Here is a 24,927-nt window from a genome sequence, read left to right on the forward strand (position 1 = left end):
AGTGTATTAACAAAAGCTATTTGATAATATGGCGTCTTTCCACAATAAAATGATTTAATTGTGTCTCTGCATTTTACTGTTAATATATTCCATGGAAAGTAATAGGAAGCAAAGTTAATTACAAGTGACAAGGAATCTTTGGCTACAGCTTTTGGCTGCGAGTGGGGGAGGTACATATTTGCCCTGTAGACTACCAGGCAACATAATCATATTGTGTGCAAAGTAGCAAACATTAAGAAGAAATGTGAGGATATTTAAATTCAGGGACAAGAGGCGCAAATAAAAGGGAGTTTCAAATGCCTTCTCTCATTTATCACCAAAGCAGGGACTTGGTGACAAGTAAAAGATCCAGGTAGCCCCAGCCTGCCTGCCACTTGCAGACTTGTGACACTCACAGAAGTTTGGTTTTAAAGCCACGTTTAAAAGGTTTCTTTTCATCTGTTTATTTTTAAGTCAAATTAGCTTTATGTAAATTCACTGGTATACTAAGTGTATAAATCAAAGCCTGTCTCGAGTACTTTCCATTCCTCTACATTAGAACTGATTTGTTACAGGGGAGAACTTCCAGAGTTCATATTCTTTGTTTTGTATTTACTGTGATTTCAAACATTGAGGGTTTTCTCCCTGAAGCAATATCTTGTCAGATTTGTAATACATCTGCCACCACTTCAGGGGCAGGAGAGAAGGAAAGAAAAAAAGTTACACTTCTTAACAAGAAATCAAAGTCTCCCGAAGAACAAATATTGCGGGATGGTGATTTTTAAATGAGTGTCAACCAGATAGTGTCTAAAGACATGGAAATGGAAATGGGAATATCTGAGCAACAGCCTTCCACGCATAGGTGTAAATAAAATGGAACAGAAAACAATGGTACAAGCATCACATATTTATATTTTACAAATAATTAATAGCAACTTTGATTTTGCCTTTGCTGCTTGCAATTTCTCCTACAGTATTAAGTTGCTCTAATTGTGAGACGCCCGGTCTCTGCAGAGGAGCAGGAGGGAGAGAAACAAAAACCACACACACACACACAAAAAGACAAGGTTTAATTAGACGAAACCAACTTTGCTTGTGCCTCATCCAGGCTTTGGTCAGTGATGGTCATGATCTGATGGAGGATGTCTCCGATGTCCTGCTTTCTGCCGTCGCCGTCTGCCCCTTCATGTCCATGGGGAGGAGGCAGAGCCATCCCCCCCTGCACCGAGTGGCCAGCCAGGTTCACACCGGCCAGAGTCTGCAACATCCTGGACTGATCATCCATACCTCCTACCGCAGCCCAATCAATGCACTTTCAGAGATAGCAGCAGGAGAACCGGCGAAAACAGCCTCACAATCAGAGGAAGGAGGTTTGTGCTTAGAAAAGAAAATGCAAATAAATCTCTTGTAGTCAATTTCAGTTCCTGTTTGTTGTTATTTTGCTATCGCAAATTAAAAAAAAAAATCAGTATTTAGTATTTCACCGGATCTCAGTTGTTTATTCCACTCTCTTCTTTCCAATGCAGTAAATCACTCCCTTCTTTAGTTACAATCTTCTTTCATCATAATTATGATATTTGTGGCTTGAATAAATGAGTTGATGAGGTTTCTTTGCAGTTTTCTCTCCCTCGTACAATCTTCCTCCAAAGCTTTTTTCTTTCTCTCTTCTTCTTTTTTATTTTTATTGTTGCTTTTTATGTCTTTCCTCCACTTGTCCAAAAAAAATCTTCTTCGCAAAAAAAAAGACAAATTAAAAAAAAAAAAAAAAAACACAAAAAACTTGCTTTCAAATCCTTAAAAAGTTAGGAGGGTGGCAAACAGCAAAAACCACAACAAACCAAGCAAACACCCCCATCCCCAAATTGCAACATTAAAAAAAGCCCAAGAAAACACAAACACAGATGAAAAAAATTAATTGCCCTCCCCCCCCAAAAAATAACAAATGATCCCAAGTCTGTACAATGGGGGCAAAATTGCAGCTATCAAAAGTTTGAACTTGTGCAAAGAAAAGAGCGGAAATAAAGGGGAAAGAACTGTAAAAAAATTAATTACACACTCTCTGCAAAGCAATGTGCAAAAATATCAGCCAGCTGGAATTTATGAGCCCAGCAGCCCAGTGACTGTGTGTGTTTTATGTTGTTTGATGGCCGCTTTGGTGAGGGATTGACAGTCTGCCAATGCCACTCACTCACCCTGCAGACGTGTCACCCTGTGAAGGAGGAGAGAGGCAGAGAGAGCGCGCGAGCGAGGGGACGTGGGAGCCAGGCGGAGCCACGCCCCCTGCCCTCCCCTTCCCCCTCCCCTTCTGAGAGAGAGAGAGAGAGAGAGCGGGGGAGCTAGGCAGAGGCGCTCCCCCTGCTGCTCCTGAGAGAGACCGGGGCACCCAGCCGGAGCCACGCCCCCTCCCGCCCCGCCCCTCCCGACAGGAGCGACCCGAGAATCCTGGCGGAGACCACGCCCCTCTGCTCCCCTCCCCACTAACTCCTCCCTCCCTCCACCCCATCTCTGCTTCACTGACTCCCCCCATTGACCCCCCAACGCCCTCCCAGTGTCCTGTCACCCCCAACCCCCTCCACTGACCCCCCTCCCAGTGTCCTGTCACCCCCATTGACCCCCCAACCCCCTCCCAGTGTCTGTCACCCCAATCCTTCACTGACCCCCCCCAGTGTCCTGTCACACCCAACCCCCTCCACTGAGCCCCCTCCCAATATCTGTCACCCCCCAACCCCCCACACTGACCCCCTCTCCCAGTGTCTGTCACCCCCAATCCCCACCACTGGTCCCCCTCCCGGTGTCCTGTCACTCCCCAACCCCCCCATTCACCCCCCTCCCAGTGTCCTGTCAACCCCAACCCTCCACTGACCCCCCCCACTGTCCTGTCACCCCCAACCCTCCACTGACCCCCCCAGTGTCCTGTCACCCCAACCCCTTCCACTAACCCCCCTCCCAGTGTCTGTCACCCCCATTGACCCCCTAATCCCCTCCCAGTGTCTGTCACCCCAACCCCTTCCACTGACCCCCCTCCCAGTGTCCTGTCACCCCCAACCCCCTCCACTGACCCCCCTCCCAATATCTGTCACCCCCCAAACCCCCACACGGACCCCCCTCCCAGTGTCCTTTCACCCCCAACCCCCTCCACTGACCCCCTCCCAGTGTCTGTCACCCCCCATTGGCCCCCCAACTCCCTCCCAGTGTTTCACCCCAACCCTTCACTGACCCCCTCCCAGTGTCCTGTCACCCCCAACCCCTCCACTGACCCCCCCTCCCAGTGTCTGTCACCCCCCATTGATCCCCCAACCCTTCACTGACCCCCCTCCCAGTGTCCTGTCACCCCCAACCCCTCACACTGACCCCCCTTCCAGTGTCCTGTCACCCCCAACCCCCTGACTGGCCCCACCTCCTAGTGTGCTGTCACCCTCCAGCCCCCTCCACTGACCCTCCCACCCCCCCCAGTGTTCTGTCACCCCAAACACTGACCCTCCCTCCCAGTATCTGTCACCCCCAACCCCCCACACTGACCCTCCCAGTGCCCTGTCACCCCCCAGCTCCCGCCACTGACCCTCCCTTTCACCACTCCCAGTGTTCTGTCACCCCTCCCAACCCTCCCACACAATGACCCAACACCAGCCCCCCCCAAACACTGACCCTCCCTTGCACCCCTCCCCGTGTCCTGTCACCTCCCCAGCCTCTCCACACTGACCCTCTGTCCGCACCCTACCAATGTCCTGTCACCTCCCAAACCCCGCACTGACTCTCCCACCCCTCCCAGTGTCCTGTTACCCCCCCAATTCCCCACACTGACCTGCCCTCCCGGTGTCATGTCACCCCCCAATCCTCCCACACTGACCATCTCTCCTACCCCTCCTACTGTCCTGTCGCCTCCCCAGCCCTCCCTCCTCCTCCCAGTGTCCTGTCACCCCCCAATCCCCTCAACTAACCAACCCTCCTACTGTCCTGTCACCTCCCCATCCCTCCCCCACACTGACCATCCCTCCCTCCCCCTCCCAGTGTCCTGTCACTTCCCTCAGCCCTCCCCTACACTGACCCACCCTCTCCCAGTGTCCTGTCACCTCCCTCAGCCCTCCCCTACCCTGACCCTCCATCCCCCTCCCAGTGTCCTGTCACCTCCCCAGCCCTCCCACACAGACCCTCCCAGTGTCCTGTCACCACCCCAGCCCTCCCCCACACTGACAATCCCTCTCTCCCCGTGTCCTGTCACCCCCCCAGTCCTCCCACACTGACCTTTCCTCCCCCTCCCAGTGTCCTGTCACCTCCCCAGCCCTCCCCCACACTGACAATCCCTCCCTCCCCATGTCCTGTCACCCCCCCAGTCCTCCCACACTGACCTTTCCTCCCCCTCCCAGTGTCCTGTCACCTCCACAGCCCTCCCCCACACTGACCATCCCTCCCTCCCCCTCCCAGTGTCCTATCACCCCCCCCAGTCCTCCCACACTGACCCTCCCTCCCCCTCCCAGTGTCCTGTCACCTCCCTCAGCCCTCCCCCACACTGACCCTCCCTCCCTCTCCCAGTGTCCTGTCACCCCCCCAGTCCTCCCACACTGACCCTCCCTCCCTCTCCCAGTGTCCTGTCACCTCCCTCAGCCCTCCCCTACACTGACCCTCCCTCTCCCAGTGTCCTATCACCCCCCCAGTCCTCCCACACTGACCCTCCCTCCCTCCCTCTCCCAGTGTCCTGTCACCTCCCTCAGCCCTCCCCTACACTGACCCTCCCTCTCCCAGTGTCCTATCACCCCCCCCCAGTCCTCCCACACTGACCCTCCCTCCCTCCCTCTCCCAGTGTCCTGTCACCTCCCTCAGCCCTCCCCCACACTGACCATCCCCCTACAGGTACCTCCCCATAGTGTCATCTCGCTCCTCCATCACACTCTCCCCTCTAGGTCCCGCCCTCCCCCAGGTAAATCCCACCCAGTCCTCACCACGCCCCTTTCCAAACGCCCCGCCCCTTATCAGGCTGCAGGCCCCGCCCTTTGGGGCGTGGCCTCCATCGCGGCATGTGGTCTCTCTGGACTCCCGCTGGGCAGGTCCAACTAAAGCTTCTCCCGGGGGTCACGCTGCCGCGCCGCCGCGGCCAGCGGGGCCCGAGCCGCTCGGAAAGGTGGCGCCTTTCCAACAAGCTGCCAATTCGCCGTCCAATCAGAGCGGGCCTGAGACAGCACACTGCCAATCAGAACGCGCGGGGCGGGGCCCATTCCGCCATGCGCTCGAGGCTGCCCCTTCCCTGCGAAACTTGGGATTGGCGTGTTCGAACCGTCACGTGGCAGGGGGCGAAGGGCGCTGCTGTCCCGCCTCTCTGTTACTATGGCAACAGTTCAGCTGTGCTGGGGGCTCGCTACTCTCTATCAGCGCCGCAGCTGCTGCTGGCCTTGCCGTGAGGGGGTCGCCTGCTCCCCGCCCCCCGCATTGGGGCTCTGGCCAGTGGGGTGCCCAGCTCCCCCCCACCCCCTGTCCTTGGGGCTCAGGCCGGTGGGGTGCCCGGCTCCCTCTTAGCCCCCCATCATTGGGGCTCAGGCCAGAGGGTGCCCAGCTCCCCCTCACCCCTTGTCCTTGGGGCTCTGGCCCGTGGGATGCCCCACTCCCCTTCCCCCCTCTGTCCTTGGGGTTCAGGACCCATAGGGTGGCTGGCTCCCCCTTTCCCTCACTAGTGATGAATCAGGGTTAGTTGCAGACCCTGTGGTTGTCACAGGTGCCGTTGGCCCTCCCACCCCTCCTTTTCTGGCTTCCCAGTCTCTCCCTGCTTGGCCCAACCCTTGGCCGTACCAAGAGACTGGGCCAGTTTCCTTGTTGGGACTAGCTTTGAAAATTGACCCCACCAGCCTGAAAATCCCACTAATGCCTGGAAATGGGCTTTGTGCCATAGACCTTGACCTCACAGATGCTCATAGGTCTGCTGGAGCCATATGGCCCCACTGACATAGAAGGGGTGCTCTACAAAACATTACTCTGCCTTTTCTCTGTCCTTGGCAAATACAATCCTGCCCTGCTCATATCCATTCAAAATGCAGCTGCAAAGATCATTTTTCCTAGATTGTCACTTTGATCATGTCACCCCTTTGAATCTCTCCATTGGTACCCTCTTCTCTATCAAATCAAACATAAGCTACTTGTCTTCATTTTCAAGGTCCTTCATGGCTTATCCCCATCCTACCCATCATTTCTCATTCACTATCAAGATGTCAACTCCACCTTGCTCATTGACACCAGCCTCCATTGTCCACTTGTTAAATTTTAAAACAAGTACCTTTGTGCCTTTGCCAGTGCTGCCCCTCACCCTTGGGAGGATCTCTCTGCAAACATCCACCAAGCAACCTCTTTAACTTCCTAAAACTCACCTTTGCCACGATGCCTACAAAAATGTGAACAGTAGATAGGCCACTGGTGCTCTGAAACCAGTCAGTCGTATTGACCAATATTGTCTCATTGTTTCCTTGTATTCCCCTATGTGTCTCTATCCATCTGTGGCCTCTTGTCTTATGCTTCGATTGTAAGTTCTTGGGGACAGAGACTACCTTTTATTATGTTTGTACAGCACCAAGCACAAAAGGGTTGTGGTCCATGACTAGGGATCATTGCTGCTATGGTAATACAAATAATAAATAATATGTGCCAGCTGCTCATGTACAGATTATAATAATTACAATTTGTTGCATCAATTGTTCATTATCTTTTCTTAAATACTTTTCTTCTATATCATATGTAATGTGTTTTTCAGTTACATTCAACTATGTGGAAAGTTTGAAGGGAGTAGCAAACCGTATCTGAGGTGAAGGATCCAAATCTTTTTATGACCTATAATTCGAACAGTTGGGCTAGATAAACTGGCTTTTGGCCTGCACTGCTTGCCCCCTCAACTATGGAGAAGACTGTGTGTGTGCCAGGGTTGTTAAAAAATCAACAGGTATTTACAGCACGGTCACATAGGGAATCTAAAGCTGGGAATAGAACCCAGATCTCTTCTCAGAAACCTATTTAAAATTTGTGCCTACCTCACTTTTCTTTATAATAATTAATCTGAAACGAGTTTTATAAAAATGAATATCCTTTATTACTTGTAGTGTATTTTTCATTTGTTTTATTATATTAGATACCATTTGTGATACTTTTAAATTTGGTTTTCCTATTTAAAGAATTTTATTTGAATTTTGCTGCAGTTATTGTATAGCATATTTAATTCTAATATTTATGAACATTTTAGTTGAAAAATATTGTTTACTATTATTATTGCCACTTTTAAAATATTACACAGAAAATATATTCCAGTGCACATTAGTAAATAAATTATGCTTGTAATTTCTAGTGCATTTTTAATTATAAATTCATCCATGTCTCCCTTTATTTATGATAGTGATCCTCTGTATTGCAATACAGTATATATTATCAGAGACACTGTTAATAACAGATTCTTGGACATTGCATTTGACAAAATATACCAGGAATCTGATTTGTAAAAAAAATATTTTAAGTATTATTATCAGCAACTAATGTGTGTATTAGCACTCAAAGTGTGAACTGACCCATAAACAGCAGTGTAATGTCCACATTCTATATACAGAATCAGTGAGGCACAATAGGCTGTGTGTTATAGCTTGTTGTGCACTTCAAGTGTGTCAGAATGGATCCCCTGAAAAGCAAATTATTCCCAGCAATGCCCATTTCTTCTAGTTAAAGGCTGGCAGGCAGAACTGAAGTAGTTATCACCTGTGGAATAGTTTCTCAAAGAAAGTGATGAAAGTTGTCACTTGGGACATTTAAAACTGATCTGGACAAAGTCCTGGAGAATAGACTGTAATTCACGGTGTAATTAGGTGCACTGGAAGAAGTACAGAGGTTCTAGGTCATACAGCACACAAAAACCCAACTGCTCATTGGGATGGGTCTCCCTGAGCTCATTGTGTCCTGTGCACTGATCCCCATACTGGCTCCATGTACATTTTTACTGCCAATTGAAGATATTAGTCCTAATAAGTATATCAAATATTCAGGACCAACTTGATCAGCAAATACATCTTCACTCATTATACAGTCAGGCCTGGTCTACAGTTAAAAAGTTTTGTAGGTATAACTATATTGATTAGGAGTGTGAAACCACCCCTAACTGACATAGCTATGCCAGCAAAAGCCCTAGTGTTGACACATTAAAATACAGTGCAACCTCAGAGTTATGAACACCAGAGTTATGTCAGCCAATGACACACCTCATTTGGAATCGGAAGTACACAATCAGGCAGCATCAGAGAAAAAAATATAGTACGGTACTATGTTAAAAGTATGTTTAAACTATGTTAAACTACTAAAAAATGAAGGGAAAGTTTTTAAAAAAGATTTGACCAGGTAATGAAAGTGTTTCTGTACTTGTTTCATTTAAATTAAGATGGTTAAAAACAGCATTTTTCTTATGCATAGTAAAATTTCAAAGCTGTATTAAGTCAATTTCAGTTGTACACTTTTGAAAGAACAACCATAACGTTTTGTTCAGAGTTTAGGAACATTTTAGAGTTATGAACAACCTCCATTCAAAAGGGGTTTGTAACTCTGAGGTTATACTGTAGTCCTTTTGCTGGTATAGCTTATTTTGGTTGAAGAACTGATACAAAGAATACAAGCAAAATAAATCTTTTGGCTGAATAAGTTGTGTCTTCACTTCCTCTACCAGCAAACCCTTTCTAGGGTAGACAAGGGATCTGACATTTGCACTTCTCTACAGAGAAGTGCCCACAAAGCCCAAAATGAACCACCTGAAAACCAAAGACTGAAGGATGTAAAATGAGTTTGGATTGGCCTGATCTCCTCTAGAGAGTCTGACCATGTTCAAGACACATTATAAACCATCCTTTTTTACAAGTTTTGCCACAATAACCCTAGATTAATGTGTGACAGAAAGTAAGAAACGAATAACAAAATATATCCAGAGTAAATCCTCTTTTATCATGACAGGGACAACAGAAAATTAACAAAGTGCATGCAGAATCTCACAGTGCATATGTAATTTACATGGGAAGTCATGATCAGTTATTTTGATAGGTACTATAGAAAATCCCAGCAAGATTTTCACACCTTCCCCTGAAGCATCTGATTGTGGTCACTGTTGGAGGCAATGTACTGAACCAGGTGGACCCCAGGTCCAATGCAGGGTGGCAAGTCCTGGGTTCCCCGGAGAGATAGGTATTGAAAACCCCACTAAATGAAATCTGTATCCTGTTTCCAAGGTGGGTGCAAGATCATTCTAAAGACACATTTCTTGGCTGTCTTTGTTGGTTCTTTCTGATGCCAATTTTTTTTTTTTTTTTTTTGTGTGCAAATTATGACAGCTGGCACTTGCCATAGAGTCACCCATGTGTTCTCTAGATTCCTTGTCTCTCTTTTCTAGCCTGTGGAACACTAGTCCCTGTAGGAGCTGCAGGTATTTCGGCACCCAGAGATGCAGATAACCACCCGGCAGGATGTACACACCCACCTACACAGGTACGGCGGCAAACTCCCTCTGTGGACCCCAGTCGGGGCTACCTGCACATCTAGCACCCGAACACGTGGCCATCTGCCCGGAGCGGCCGAGGGGACAGGGCTAGTCCCTAGCCCCCCGCCGCAGAGCCAGCAGGCGAGGGGGCTCAGCGGCGATCGCAGCGCGCCCAGGCCGCGCGGACACCACGCGCTACCAGCGCAGGCGCATGCCCACTGCACAACATCCCCCCCCAACCCCCCGCCGGCATGTGCACATGCTTCCCTGCCCTCCGTCACTTCCGGCGGGAGGTTGTGTTTCCGGGTTAGCGTGTCCATACCGCTACCTGGTGTCGGCGGAGTCGGTGCGGCCCCGGAAGCGGCCCCGCCGGCGGGGGCAGGACGAGGGACCCCGCCCCACAGGAGTTGCAGCGCCCGCGAGGCCTGTAAGTGGGGAAGGGTCCCGGGTCCCAGCTGCGCCCCGCTCCCCGGACTCAGGCAGGCTGCCCCGGGGATGAGCGCGGCTCTGTGCTGGGGCACGCCGCGTCCCACCGCCCGAGCCCGGGGGCTGCGGCTCGCCGCCTGCTGGGCCCTGCGAAGAGCTGGGTCGCGCCTCTTTCCCCGCCCCCAGGCCCCTAGACCCTGCGCCCCTGCCGGCATTGAGGGCAGCCCCCGGAGCCCTAGTCTCCGTCTGCCCCACCCCTCGAACAGCTAGAGCCCGGCTGGGAACCCAGAGCGCTCCTCCCCCAAGCGCCAGACCCCAGCCCCTTCCCGGAGCGGGACTGAGCCCAGGAGTCCTACCTCCCACCTGCTCCCGTCCCGCTTGGACCAGCCCATAACATGCTGCTTTGCCGGAGTCCTACCTCCCACCTGCTCCCGTCCCGCTTGGACCAGGCCATGCTACTTTGCTAAGGGCATTTGGCACCTCGTTGAAGGCAGAAAAAGAAATGTGACAAATATCTATAGTTCGTACAATCCTTCTGTTTCTCCTTATCTCTCATCAGAGCTTTGTTAGCAGAGATTATTGTACATTGCCACATTTCTGACTTCATTATCTTCACAGTATGATACTCAATAAGATATTTACGAATATTTTGCATCACATTTCATTAAAATTAAACGGAGTGAAAATGAATGAACAAAGTATAGTTAATGATACATTAGCATGGTTTTTAGTGCACATGTTCTGTTGCTAATTCACAAGTCTGTAATTGACAAGGGTCTTCACTTGTGTGAGTTAGTGAGATTCTTCTGTATAATCGTTCATTTATTTCTCTGAATAAAAGTCTTGCTAAATTCATGGGCTACAGGAAACTGGTATTCTACCTTTATGATATTTGAGAGACTTATGTGAATAGATCAGTCCTGTACATCTACAAATTAGTATTGTTGATATAGAGAACTTTGTTTGTAGCCCTTTAGGGTAGGTAAAATACACTTAAAACACAATTTTTTTTGCAAGGACTTCGTTGAAATTGCACAAATAAGTATAGTAGAGGTAATGGTCAAGAAGCTATAGTTGGGGTAAACAGTGTAGCTCAAATGGGCTTCTAAGAATTGATTTGAAAGGGGAAAACAGGTGATGATCTGTTGGGGCATGTGGCAAAAGCTCTGGACTCAGGCACGTTATAGCAATTGAGATACTGTTGACAGGCTTTGGCTCAGATACTGATTTTCTGGTTCCCATAAGCAAGTACAATGGACCTGATGTCCTGGGATACTACAGTAAGTTACATTCCTCTGTGTTCTGCTATTACCACCTCATATTAACATTATCACTTTCCTGCTGCGTGAGCTTCTTTGGTTTGGATCCCCAGTCTCCAAGATGCTACTCTGGTTGTATAGGGTGCTTGCAGTGTGACCCTTTAAAGTGATTCCATTCTTCCTTATTTGCTGATTCATTGCCTTGTTTTCTGACACACATGAGAAGGGTTGCCAGCCCACTGCAGTGCTCATATAGTGTAGGAATTCCAGTGTGGGAGAGAGGGTGGTATATTTTGTGATTGAGACAAAGGTAAGGTTTTAAACTCATCCCTGGTTGTCATCTAGACCAGGAATAACATAGTCTGGATGCCCCAAATGGTTCATCTTGTCATTTAGTTTTCAGACAGTTGTCAAGTAAACTGTTTTCAGTTTAGCTTACCTTTTACTTCGGTCCTGTCTATACACAGACTGGAACCAAAATAACTAAATTGGTTGTAATTAAAACCTCCCATTATTTTAGTGCAAATCTGTGTGTTGACACTTCTTTTGGATTGAGTGTGTACTGTTTTGATGTAGTCCACAATAAGAGTCTATACACAGATTTGCTCTGAATTAACAAAAGGTGTGAATTACAACCAGCTTTGAGTCACTACTTCTCATAGTCACACACAATCTGTTGATTACCTTAGCTCAGTGGTTCTCAAACTTTTGTACTGGTGACCCCTTTCACATAGCCTCTAAGTGCGACCCCCCTCATAAATTAAAAACACTTTTTTTATATATTTAACACCATTATAAATGCTGGTTGCAAAGCGGGGTTTGAGGTAGAGGCTGATAGTTTGCGATCCTCCATGTAATAACCTTGTGACTCCGAGGGATCCTGACCCCCAGTTTGAGAACCCCTGCACTAGCTGTTTATTTCAGCTGTGTGGCCTGTCTGCTCTAGGTTTCACTTTCAATAGTTCGGTTCTCTTGGAATGTGTTTGTATAGGAGTATGAGTGGCCCTTACAATAAAGATCTCATCACTAAGGTGTTTGTCAGAAGGATCTGTTTGTTATTTTTAATAAAACAAACTTTCCAAAGCCAGAAATTCTGGGGTGTAAGAACAAGACAAATGCCCAAGGGCCCTTGATACCTTAAATAACTGAAACAAGTTGATTTAAAAAAAAAAAAATCAACACTGTGTTCAGTGCAAAAAAGCAAAAAGTCTTCACAGCCTTCCCCCAGTTCTGCTGATGCAAAGAACTCCTATTATCACCTTTTCATAATGGCAGTAAGTTTGCTGTGCTACATTTTACTAACACCAATTCTTTCAGTCTGTCTGATCTATATAGTCCATGTATCAGAGGTGAGGCTAATCCAGCTCTTTGATATTCTGCATTTTGATATTTCCCCAGTGTCTCTGCTAGCAAGCTTTCTCAAAACAAGGAATATACTGAAAAGGCCTCAATATTTGCTAATAACTGTCTTTATTGGTGCTGGTCTGTGGTATGTTTTTGTTCACATCTTCTGCTTGGTGCAGTGTTGTCCATAAGCCCAATTTTTTCACTCCAGAATTAATCATATGAAGCACGTCCATAACCTGTTTCCATCATGGGTTTTGAGAGGAAGTCCTGTCAAAAGTTAGTTCACAATTTTTTAAAAACTGAGACATGCTTTGGCACTGACCTTTCAGAAGCCTTGGGCTAATATCTCAGAAATTGAGGAAGAAGTAGGAAAAAAGAGATTGCTAGGGAGCTTTGAAAATTAAAAGGAGAAAGAAGAGATAGCTACAGTTAAACAGTTATGAATCTGTCTGGTTACATTTGATATAGAGCCCAAAGGGCAATTATCTAAATAGTCATTTTCTTTGTGAATATGCAAACAAGTCATAAAGGGGTGCAAGGACTTCCACTCCCGTCGTGATGGGAGAGAAAAATGATTATGGTCTATCTTGTCCAAAGTTTATTCAGTTTAATTTTGTCTAATATAAATAGGTACAAATTTTGATTTCTAAAATACTTGCTTTGGAATGAACTCCTGTTTTATAAGTAAATACTGTGGAATATAAAAATGAAGAAAATAAATCACGAGCAGCTGTTCAAGATCTAATTTTGGATGACAGCAGTTCTAGGTTTGGAAGTAGAAATGATACAGGCAAACAGGATTAGAACCAGAGAGAGAAATTGGCAGGTAACTTTTTTTTTTTTAAGGGAGGGGAGAAAATCAGCATTTGGAACAAAGTGTGGTGATAGAAAAATGTTGAGATTAAATTCTGGTAATATACCTTGCCTACATACTGTGGATTTTATCATCTCTTTACCTTTAAGTGTATGCAGTGCAGTTAGTTTTATTCATAGCTAGATTTACAGTATTTGGAACAGGAATCTACATTTATGAATATGCTTTTACTGTTGATGTAGACAAAATGAACTATACCTCTAAAACACATTTTAAAGGTAATGTCCCTCTCAGTTCTCTAGGATCACATTTTTTAGTATTGAAATGTGATACTGTGGTGACAGAGACCTAGCCATAAAACTATGACTGATAGGGAGCAGTTATTTTGTGGTTGAAAACCAGTTAAACATTCCAAATGAAATTTACTTCCAGATATAAGGTATCTCGACCAAAGAAAAATTGGTAAACAGTCCTTAATGTGATCCTGCCACTATCTGGCAATTAAGTTTGTCTCCTTAGTTTTGTTAGAAAGGACCATAGGCAGATGAGAGATACAAGCCCCAATCCTACAGTCAGATCTTTAGAGGGGGCCATTGTCAGGTGAACCCAGTTGCAGGTCATTGTCAAGGAATAGTGAGGTTTGTTCAGGAAAAATGCAAATCATAGTCTACAAATTGAGTCCCTTGACAATTCTTCAAAGAACTTTGATGGAGATCTAAACTTTTTTAGATCTAATTTTATTTTTTTCAGTGGTGTACAGGCAAAGAGAAACATGTACTACTCTGGATTCTCCTTTTTTGTCCAGTGTAGGTTAGACTGAAGTGTGTACTATGTAAATGTTACAACACCATCACTTGTACACACACATACCTTCCCACCTCACCTCACCCCAACCCAAGCCCAAACGTCTACACTACAATTAAACATCCCGTTCGCCTGAGCCCTGTCAGCTGGCACAACCCAGCCGCAGGTTTTTAGTTGCTTGTAGTCATACCTATAGAGTTGAAGACCAGAAAGGACTACCAGATCATCTAGTCCAGTGGTTCTCAAACTGTGGGTCGAGACCTCAAAGTGGGTCACGACTCTTATTTTAATGGGGTCGCTAGGGCTGGCATTAGTCTTGGTAGGGCCCGGGGCTGAAGCCGAAGCCTGAGGGCTTCAGCCCTGGGTGGCAGTGCTCAGGTTACAGGCCCCTTGCCTGGGGCTGAAGCCCTTTGGTTTTGGCCCCCCTATCATCTGGGGCTGTGGGGTTTAGGTAGGCTCAGCCCCCTCACCCCCCCTCCCACCCCCGAGGTTGTGTAGTATATTTTGTTGTCAGAAGGGGGTCACGGTGCAATTAAGTTTGCAAACCTTTTTTAGTCTGACCTACTGCACGACAGAGGCCACTAATCCCCACTCAGTTACTCCTAAATTAAGCCCAATAACAAGGATTAGACTAAAATATCCCAGTCTTCAGGAGACTAAACCATTATGTGCCTCAAGCAGAGAACAGGAAGGAGTGGGGTTTACCAACACCCAAGGCCTCTGCAATGGAAGGTAGTGGAGGCGGCTGCAGATATAACACAGGCTCTATGCTTATCAATTCTATGTTTGAGATTATTGTTCTCACAGAATGGTGGTTATTGGGGGCCCTGGACTTATCTCTTTCAGCACAGATCAGCATAGTAAGTGTGAAACTTATTAGAATAAATCTGCATGTAAAATCTGAAATTCTGCTAACAGTTTGCAAATTAAAGAAAAAATACAAAATATTCACTAGTAGTTCAAGACTATTAAATGGGAAGAAAGTAAAGAACTAGCAACAGGTATATAAAATATTTTAATATACAAAAATCATGATTTAAATAAAAACATTTATTTATGTTTTTAAATCATGATCATTAGCTATCATGGCTTAGCCTTGTGTTCTAGTTAGAGAGTAGGAGTCAGGACTCCTAGCTCCTTTTATTTTTATTTTTATTTTTTTGCCTCCCACTTACTGTTAGGCTAGTCCCATCATCGTTTTGTGCCTTAGTTTCCCTTTTGCAAAGGGATATAATAATACATTAATGTAAGGAACACTGAGGCTTAGTTAGTGTCTGCAAAGCATTTTGCATATCTGTCTAGAGGATCTCCAAATATTGTTAAAGGACAGTGTCAACTTGAAAAATAACAGCACCATCTAAAAGTGTTGTGCCTACTTTCGTTACAAGTAACTCCTCAGATTACTGTAATTGAAGAATGATAAAGGAAAATAATCAGTTTACGGAAGTGCTTTTCAATGGTCAAGGTATAGTCAGTTTCACTGTCTTGTTGATGCTGAATACCCACCCTTCCTCAAGTTCTGCAAAAGGGTGTTGATCATTAATAGAAGTTGCAATTTTTAAAAAGTGATTAAAAAACAGAATTGGAACATACTGTTTACAAAGTGCTGTAATTAAAACAATAACAAAAAAACCTGTGTCTTTAAATGCCAAAATGAGCTAATGTGCTCTAGGTTTTTGCTGTTCTTGTCAACCCTAATGAGCATGTACTTTAAGGTTTCATCATATGTGGCTAGCGCAGTATGATTAGATAACTTTGTGAATGTGGAGTATGTGCTCTTATACTTCTGTAGTAGCCAATATAAACAATTCAGTATAATCATGAATGTTCAAAATTAAGCAGTGTTTGAGCATATTTAGATTAGGCAAAAACCAGACAAGATGCCACTTTTGTAAACTGCTTCTGTCCAAACCATTCAGTACAATATCAGAATGAAAAATGACAACACTTTGTCATCTGTTCAAATTGATATTGCACTCTTTGCAGTGACAGCTGAAAAGGCCCACAGGTGCCATATAAAGAGGTGACCATGTTGTCATATTTCATTTAGGCATCCCTCTGCAAAGCCATAATTACCTAATTAGGTTGTTAATTAGGAGATTAGCATTTCACTATATTGATAGAATGCTCTTTGCAGGCATGAGTCTAGATACAGATTTGTCTGCTCTAATTTATAATCTCTGCATTTTTTTATACATATTTATTTGCTTAAATCTTGAGGTGGGATAACTCAGCTTACCAAAGAAACAGTTTGTTTACAGTCAAATGAACCTTTGACAAGACCAAGAAACAAAGAGTGGAGGCAGGTTATGTGGATGGGGGCTCCAATTTTCTCTCTCTCCAAACCCCCCTACCTCCATGACACAGTAAATAAAATATTTAAAGTATTTCAGTTGGTATAATTTGCATCCTGATTAGTATGACAGCAAAAATAGAAGAATTCCAAACAGTCAGTAAATACAGAAATAAAATATTTTATGTAAAACAGATTTACATGTTCCTAAGCTAGCAAGGATTTTTAAAGGTACACCTCAACCCCGATATAATGCTGTCCTCGGGAGCCAAAAAATCTTACCGCGTTATAGGTGAAACCACGTTATAGCGAACTTGCTTTGGTCCGCTGGAGTGCGCAGCCCGCCCCCCCCCCCCCCCCCCAGCACTGCTTTACCGCGTTATATTCGAATTCATGTTATATCGGGTCACGTTATATCGGGGTAGAGGTGTATTTTTAATAAATGTTGCACTTGCATCATATTTTTTTTAAAATCTAGTTTCTCTCATGAAAGCTCACCTTTTAAAACCACTTTAAATGGTGTCTTTAATTATGGTATTTTGTTAAAATATAGGTTTCAGAGTAGCAGCTGTGTTAGTCTGTATCCGCAAAAAGAACAATTCCATTCTATGCATCCGATGAAGGGGCTGTAGCCCACGAAAGCTTATGCTCAAATAAATTAGTCTCTAAGGTGCCACAAGTACTCCTGTTCTTTTTAAAATATAGTAACCAAAGGATTAGTGACAGCTTTTCTAACTAAATATTCAGTCTTAAATTTAGCTGAGTGTTTGAACATTAACTTTAGTTTTCATATGTGATTCTCCTCTCCATTATCCAGCACGTACAGGATTTTGTCTAGTATTCAAGTACTATATGTATCCTGTATAGTTTTCAAGTCCTTTGAATATTTATAGGGAGCTGGAATATTTGAATTTGGTACTTTTACCAGAGGCTGAAGAGTAGAAAGAGGAAAGGTTGTTCCTGTACTGGTGAGAAAGTAGGTATCCCGCGCTGATTTTTCATAAGTGGAGGGAGAATTCACTGTGAAATTATTTTGGATTACCTGAACCAATAAACTATTGAAGTGCGTTCTCACCTTCCTGCTTCAGCCAATGTGCTGTTGGGGAAATGAATTCTGCTTTACTAATCTTTTTCTTTTTGTGTTGGCCTTTAAAATCACTTTAAAAAGCTGCAGTAAAATGGAGATTTTAAAGTCTAGGGATCAAGGAACGACTCAGGCCTACGATCATGTAATATTGTGTTGTTCCTTCCAGCCTGCTGCATTCTGAGAGTGAAGGAATTGTTTTATATACATGGCATACTTTCCTACTTTGTAGAAGTTCTGTGATATTTCAAATTTGATTTTTTTCCTTTCAGATCTAATAGGGACTAATTCTTTATTACTTGATGATTGAACACAGTCAACTTAAAAATTACCCTTCTGTCTGAAAATTGCCTACAATTATTGAAATATAAAACAAATCAGAACAAAGAGAACATTTTTTTTCTCTGTTCAATTTTACTTTTACAACAAAAGAGAAACATTTTTTTAAAAAAAGGAAAATCACAAATTGGCAGAAGGACTGTGGCTGGGGTTGAATCTGAAACTACTTTTAACTTAACTTGAAACATGGACAATTACAACATATTTTATTAAAACCACGAGAAATTTATTTGATAAGTGACACTTTAAAGGGCTGGCTGTGTCTTCACAAATATTCTGGTTTTGTATGGACAATTTAGGAAGTTTAACTGCAGCATAACCATATTTGTTAAGCTATTGAACTAAAATTGTCCCATCCACTCAGAACTCAAAATATTTCCTGGTCCGCAACTGTATACTTATTTGTCAGTCCTATTGAGCTATGTACTCTGTCTAAGGCTTTTGTCTGAATAAAAATGGTATGGTTATTTTTCAACCATAGCGTATGACAATTTCTAATAATAATCCTTAGTCATTTAGGGCATGGGGACTGCATGATAACTGTACAGTTATCTCAATAGACCAACTGTGAATTTGCAAATCTATTCTGGCTACTATGAAATCATCATCTGAGCTATTGCTCTCAGAACTCACCAAAAGTATGTTCACAACAAACCTGGCTACCCTGACATCAGACCATTGCCCTGATGCTTTGTCTAATCCCAGGTATACATTCAATTTAATTTTAAAAGTAATTTATCTTACATAGGTCACTGGAGAGTAAGTCTTCCTGTGGGAGCAGGGAGATATTGAGAAAACCAGGGGTTAGGTGGGGAGGGTGACCATAATGTCAGCCGACTATTTGTGCAGCCATATAGATGGGGAATTCTCATGGCATTCACCCTCAGAAGGGTTCGTAGCCCCACAGAGCTCAGAGGAAGGGAAAGGAAAACTCATTTTACCATAATTCAGTGTTGCCAGCTGCCATGATATTTGATATTTTTTCTCAAAGCCCCCAGCTGCTAGTCACGTGTTTATATGGAAATTTCAGTTTGCATTGGGGGAGAGAGGGGAGTTTCTAGCCCTCAGGTTTGCGGAGAGAAGCTCGAAATATCCCCTCACTGCATTCACAGGGGTAGAGGATTCTGACCAGATGGCTGGGAATGTAACGTGGGGTCGGTGGTGAGAGAATAGCCCAGAGCACATGTGTGGTAAGATGGTGGCTGCCACATGACCCCACCCCCTTCCCCAGTCCTCTGTTTCTCCTTTGGCTGGGGCAGGAGGATGAGTCCAGGATGCTCCCCAACATCCTACCCCCACTGGTTTAAATTTACCCAGGCTTTTCAAAATCCCCTTGTTCTGGTTAGTTGCTCCACCCTCCATCCCTTTAGTTGTAGCATAGGACCTGTGGGGTTTTTATGATGCTGTGGATCTGACTGATGTCTCTTTTGGGATCTGGAAGGAATTTTTCCTGTTGGGCCAAATTGGCAAGAGGTCTGGTGGTTTGCTTTTTGTTTTGCTTTGTTTGCCTTCCTCACAGCATTATAGAGTTTCAGTTGGGTTGAATGCAATAGGATTTAAACGTTTTGAGTAAGGAAGGTTAAACTGTTAACTCATTGCAACTTGTGGCCAGTATCCAATGCAGGTAAAGGCTCAAAGGGCCAGCTCCCAGTGGTAAATGAGACCTGGGCTTTTGGCTGGTGGAACTTGCAGTTATATGAGGGGGGAGACCTGAAGTTTTTGTGGACTGAGGTGCCCACCAGCTTGGTGGCCTCTACGACACCATGCCCCGCAGTAGGGAGAAAAGAGAGAGGTTTCACTGTTGAGCTGCATTGCAGGGTAGGCGGTGGAGGGTCTACCTTGAGTTATGGTGTGAATGGAGCCCAATAACCTGCACTGCAACCAGTTCCCGGTATGTAAAAACAGCAGGTGGGCATGTTGCACAACTACCAAGTGTAAAATTAATAAAGTTGTGTCTTAAATTCATCCCATACGTCTTTTATTCGTTCACCTGCATGTCTTGGTCAAACTTGAGTCTTAAAGGCTCCATCTTAGAATACAAATAAAAATAATGTACATTTGAAGCAAATCTCCTCCTTTAGTGGGATCTGACTTATATTTGAAGATGGGGTTGACAGTACTGATAGCTTGAGAGTGCTTTTTTTGGTCTCAGAAATCTCTATACCCTGGACTTAAGAAAATCCTTGAGATGTGAGCCTTACGTCTCTGTACAACTTAGCTTTGGAGTCTGAGGTCTGTTTGACCCATAATACATTTAGTATCTCATAAACAGATATCTAAATAAATACATAATTCTGTTACAAATATACTTTATTTAGAAACTGACATTTCGTTAACATTTTTAGAATAAAAGAGAAAAATTTCAAATCTGGATATATTTTGTAATTAGCTATTCTCTTGCCCAGGGATATTGCACTAGTTTATCTTGGGGCCTGATAAAACTGCATTAGTTGAGGATCTCTCAGTGTTTTCATTATAAACTATTGTAAATGGGTATTTGTAGTTATGTATCTTTAAATTTCTCAGTGCTTTAACAAGACATGAAAACTTTCCATCCTTTTGCTGTTTTAAAAAAGAATTGTGTAATTAAGTAGGTGGTATCAAATTCAGGTAATAGTCCTGATCGAGCAGAGGAGCTTTAGCTTAGGGGTGGGGGATTGGGCAAGTGCACACATGTATTTTATAAAAACATTTGCTGTTCAGTGTTGTGCTTATCAGAATATTTTAGGATGGATATAAATCTTAGTTTATCATGTGTAAACTTCAAATCACATCAGTTTGGATCTTGTATTGGAATTTGCTACGGCAGTGGCAAAATTTTAAATTTAATTTTTTTCCCCACCAAAAGAGAGACCTTTGACAGAACAGATTTTGGTTTGTGGTGGACTGCAGCATAAATAGTAAACATTTTTCAGGATTTCCTGATTATGGTACAGACTAGCTCTCTGTTGATGGTTATTATTCTGCCTTCCTTAAAATGGGAACAGAAAGTGCTTTGATGGAGAAATTGAAAAGTTATTTAGTTTTGCTGTAGCTTCTAGAGGTGTCTGCAGTGTTATTCCATACCTAGTTTCTATTCATATCTGTAAATCAACAGCCCTACACTTTCTCCCTAACAGTATGTTAGATGCAATATTTTATGGTTGTGGAGACATCATATGTTACAATGCTATGCTAAATTGGCTCTTTAATACTTTTATATTGATATTAATAAGTCCAACCTTAGTGCAAACACAAAAACTGACTCCTTAGTATTTAATTTTAGGGTAAGCTAACTGTTTATGATAGTAGAAATAATATTTTCTAATAAGAATTGTTACCTACTTTTTGTTTGACAATGTCCTGTAAAAAAGAATGCTTTTGATTTCAACTGTACTTTTCTGAGGATAATTAGTGTTGATTTATGTCTTGAGCATAGGTGATATGTATAAACATAATTATTCTGCAACTAGCGTTATCATTAGTTCTCTATGTGCTTCACTCTGCAAAGATCTTTTGACATTAATGGTACACTTATCCCATTGGTTCCTGTGGAACTTTGTATTACAAAATTATTATTTTTCCATGTTGCATAATATTTCAAAGTAATTCAGTGCTCTTGCATTCTTAGGAGTAAAAGCAGGTGCTTACAGGCAGTACAAGCAGTGACCTCTATAGTTGAGGATACCTAAATGTTTCCATTATAATAGGTCATTTTTAGTTGCTTACGGCTTTCTCAGAGTTTTACCACTTTGGCTGAAATTTGGTATTTGAGAAGTCCAAGAGCAAATTTTTCTGAATGTCACATTGTTGGCCCATTTTCGAGCATGGAAAATGCAAACAATTAAGTTTTTCACTAAGAAAATTATTTTGGTTTCCTCTGAATAGCTCGAAACTTCTGGAGGCAGCAGTGGAACTTTGGAATGTTGTGGGGTTGTATTCCTGACATTGTAGATGGCCACTGAAAACTAGATTTGATCTGGCTGAGTTATAAGGATTTAAAAGTTGCATGCACTGGATTATGTTAAACTCTCATTAGCTTTATCTCCCAAACTTCAATTGATAGTGCGCATATGTAAAATGAGTGGAATACATGTCTCAGGATTTCATTGTATGTGCACGTGGGTGTGTAACAATGGAATAGAGTTTCAGGTTTCAAAGACAGGATTGTGGAATATGATCTGTGAAGGTGTGCATGAATGGAGGTAGGACTTTCAAGGAGTACCATATGGGAAGACGTATGACCCCTTCAGAGCCCTGCCTTATTTCACCTCCAAGGAGCTCCTGTGTTCTCTTTTATGATATAGGTGAGGATGGAATGAGGCATGAACTCTCACCTCATCAATTGCACATATACTGTGCAGTGAAGGGTATCACTGTTGCTGTCCAGTAAATATAGTAGCATTTTTGGAGTAATTTAATTGTTTAAAAAAAACACAAGAAATTCAATACAAAATATTATATTAAAAGAACATTATGATGCCAAGAGCACCCAGAAGTCAGGAAGTGACACATTAAAGTTTCTAGCCCAAATTTAGATATATCCCTTTGTATATATGTATCCCTGTGTATGCACTAAGACACTGTGTTTTAAACATATGATTGCATAGCATTTTTTCCCCAGGACCACTGCCGCATTCTGTGCACACTTTAGACAACTGAATGAGAGGGGGTTGTGCAGTGAATTGGTCTGGGATCCAGAGCATTCTGCCTTACTCCTTGTATATGCTGTTATAAATGAGGCTGATGTACAAAGCAACCTTATTTCATTCACTGTATAAACAGCATGCTGTATCATAAATGCAGCAGTGGTCTACTGGAAGAAGCATTGTTGTTATGATAAAATCAGTGTATTGAGACCCAAGAATCAGACAGGAATCAGTTATATTCTTGACTTTGCATAGACTTCCTGTGCAACCTTGAGTAAGTCCCTCAGCCTCTTTGTAGCTCAGTTTTGCATCTGTTAAATGATGAAGATACTACTTAACTTCACAGGAATGTATGAGGATAAATTCATGAAGATTTGTGAGGTGCTTTAATACTACAATGATCAGACCCATAGAGAACCCTGGAGAGAAAGAGAAACTTCGTTCAGTGCATAGCTTGGATGGTGTGCACAAAGTGGGACATTGGGTCACACACTGAACAATAAAGTTAAAGAAAAGAAACTGCCTCATCACTGAACAATGTGCATCTTGTACACTGAACGAAGTAAAGGTTTTGTGGATAAGTAGTTTATGATCATGTAATTATCGTACCCAAGGGGGCAAAGTTACAGTTTTGTAGGCTTTGTAGACTTACTACAACTGTAACATTTTTAATGTTTTGTATGGAATATACATAAACATTGTCTCTAAATTATACTACCATTAAATAAAACAGTATCAGTGAAGTGCAAAATGCTAAAATAACATTAAGGTTTTGATTTAAAAACACAAAATTTGTGTTTTGCTGAAGTAGTGACAGTGTCCTGATATTTTCTTATGTCTCGCTATTACACATTGAGTTGCAATAATCAACCATGGGTCTGAGGAGCACGTGAGTTCTGATACACTGCCACAGCCAAGTAAATTAATGAATCTATCCTGCAAACCCATACTCTTGTGAGTAGTCTCATTGAAATCTGTGGGAATATTTGTATTTAAGGTTTCTCATATAAGGGTTTATAAAGTTGAGAAGTTTGCCTGAATTTCTTTGCCTTTGTGCCCCATGTCAGAATCATGACATTGCATTATATTTTGCCTCTGTCAAAAGTGGGAACTGATTATGATCTAGATGGCAAGTGCTAAAATACTGTGACGGGGATGAGGACTTGATTAATAGTCTTCACATTGTCTGAATGAGAAGTTTGGTGGAATTTTTAAGACTTTCCAGTTAACATACATTTTAGCATGAAAGTGGTTTTAATGTACCTTCGCTAAAATTAGAAATAAAAGGGGTTCTTTTGGTTAAACTCTAGAGTTGAACACATAATTTCTTGTGAATTTTCCCATAATTATCAATAGACAAAGTGATTGCATGTGTAAGACTGTAAGAAAACCTGAGCAATTTAGCATGCTGAGTGTTAATAGCTCGAAGTCGGGGTACAGTGTAGAAAGGTAAAAATATCGCATCTGCTGTTACATGTTGTTAACTCCCTCAGCAGACATTAAATCATTTCAAGTACAATAATAGTGTGGGAGGTAAATTAACTAACCATTAACAATCTTATAAATACACAATTAACATGCCAACATTTATATGACACATTGATGGGGCAGCAGTAATTTTTGATTGGGAGTTTGCAGACCTTTTAGAAGCCTAAGGCGGCTGCTTGTTTAAACAAATTCTTACCATTTGCAGGTGAGCAGGGCCTTTTCCAGTACTAAGTGAGGTGAAAATAATTATATTTAAAGAACAATCTCAGTACACAACCTGGGAGACATTTCCGTTTTAAATATCCATCTACTGTACTTAGTTGTCTGTACTCCTGAGGTCAAAGCCTGCTGGTTATTACTTAAAGGCCGTCAGCTGGCAAATTACAGCAAAGGGACACGTGCCTTATGGTCTTTCATTTTTAGGAGACAGTGAGAAATCTTTACGGGACAGACAATTTATTTTTCTAATTAAAGTAATCTGTCTAGACATGCATAATTGTAATTTAATAAAAGTTGCCAGAAAACAGCTAGACACTGTTAATGTAACTTATCAAAACTTGTTGTGGTAGAAGGTGAATTATTCTTTAAGAGGTATATTTTTAACAAATGGCATGCTGGATTTCTTCTCTCCCATTCTTTTGCTGAGGTCCTGCATGGTGGTGGGACTATTACTTAATATTTATGCATTGCTATAAATTTGCATGGCATTTTACCCCCCCCCCAAAAAAAAAAGACACGATCTCTCCATCAAAGAGCATAGACAAGAAATGACAACAGACAAGGTGGAGAAAGGGAGAGAGAGAGAACAATTATTGGTAAAGATTATGTAACTTGTGTTGTTGGATTCTCACATTTGAGGGTTTTTTATGGGGGAGAGATTAGTGATCCAATTCCCATAGTATGATGCTTGCAGGACACCTCTATAACTTTGACTTTCTTTCCACCATTATTAATTGTATATGGCTGTCACTGTTGAAGTTAAGTTCTACTTTTG

At 43.1% G+C, this 24,927-nt stretch overlaps 2 protein-coding genes across 7 annotated transcripts in view; one reads left to right on the forward strand and one right to left on the reverse strand.

Annotated features, from left to right (window-relative positions):
• The window catches only part of PBX3 (PBX homeobox 3), a 155,517-nt gene extending 153,291 nt beyond the window's left edge, over positions 1 to 2,226 (reverse strand). For 2 of the 5 annotated variants that reach the window (XM_054007421.1, XM_054007424.1), the window contains exon 1: positions 1,068 to 2,165. In XM_054007421.1, the coding sequence (XP_053863396.1) occupies positions 1,068 to 1,264 (197 nt within the window). In that variant the 5' untranslated portion in view covers positions 1,265 to 2,165. The other 3 variants (XM_054007425.1, XM_054007422.1, XM_054007423.1) reach the window with 3 other exon arrangements.
• Positions 2,227 to 9,758: 7,532 nt separating this feature from the next.
• The window catches only part of MAPKAP1 (MAPK associated protein 1), a 154,590-nt gene continuing 139,421 nt past the window's right edge, over positions 9,759 to 24,927 (forward strand). The window contains exon 1 of one of the 2 annotated variants that reach the window (XM_054007724.1): positions 9,759 to 9,878. The gene's annotated coding sequence lies outside the window, so the exon portion shown is untranslated. The remainder of the gene's footprint in view (positions 9,879 to 24,927) is intronic. The other variant, XM_054007723.1, reaches the window with a different exon arrangement.

This window comes from Malaclemys terrapin, chromosome 17 (genome assembly GCF_027887155.1).
Source record: "Malaclemys terrapin pileata isolate rMalTer1 chromosome 17, rMalTer1.hap1, whole genome shotgun sequence".
Classification (NCBI taxonomy): Eukaryota; Metazoa; Chordata; order Testudines; family Emydidae; genus Malaclemys; species Malaclemys terrapin.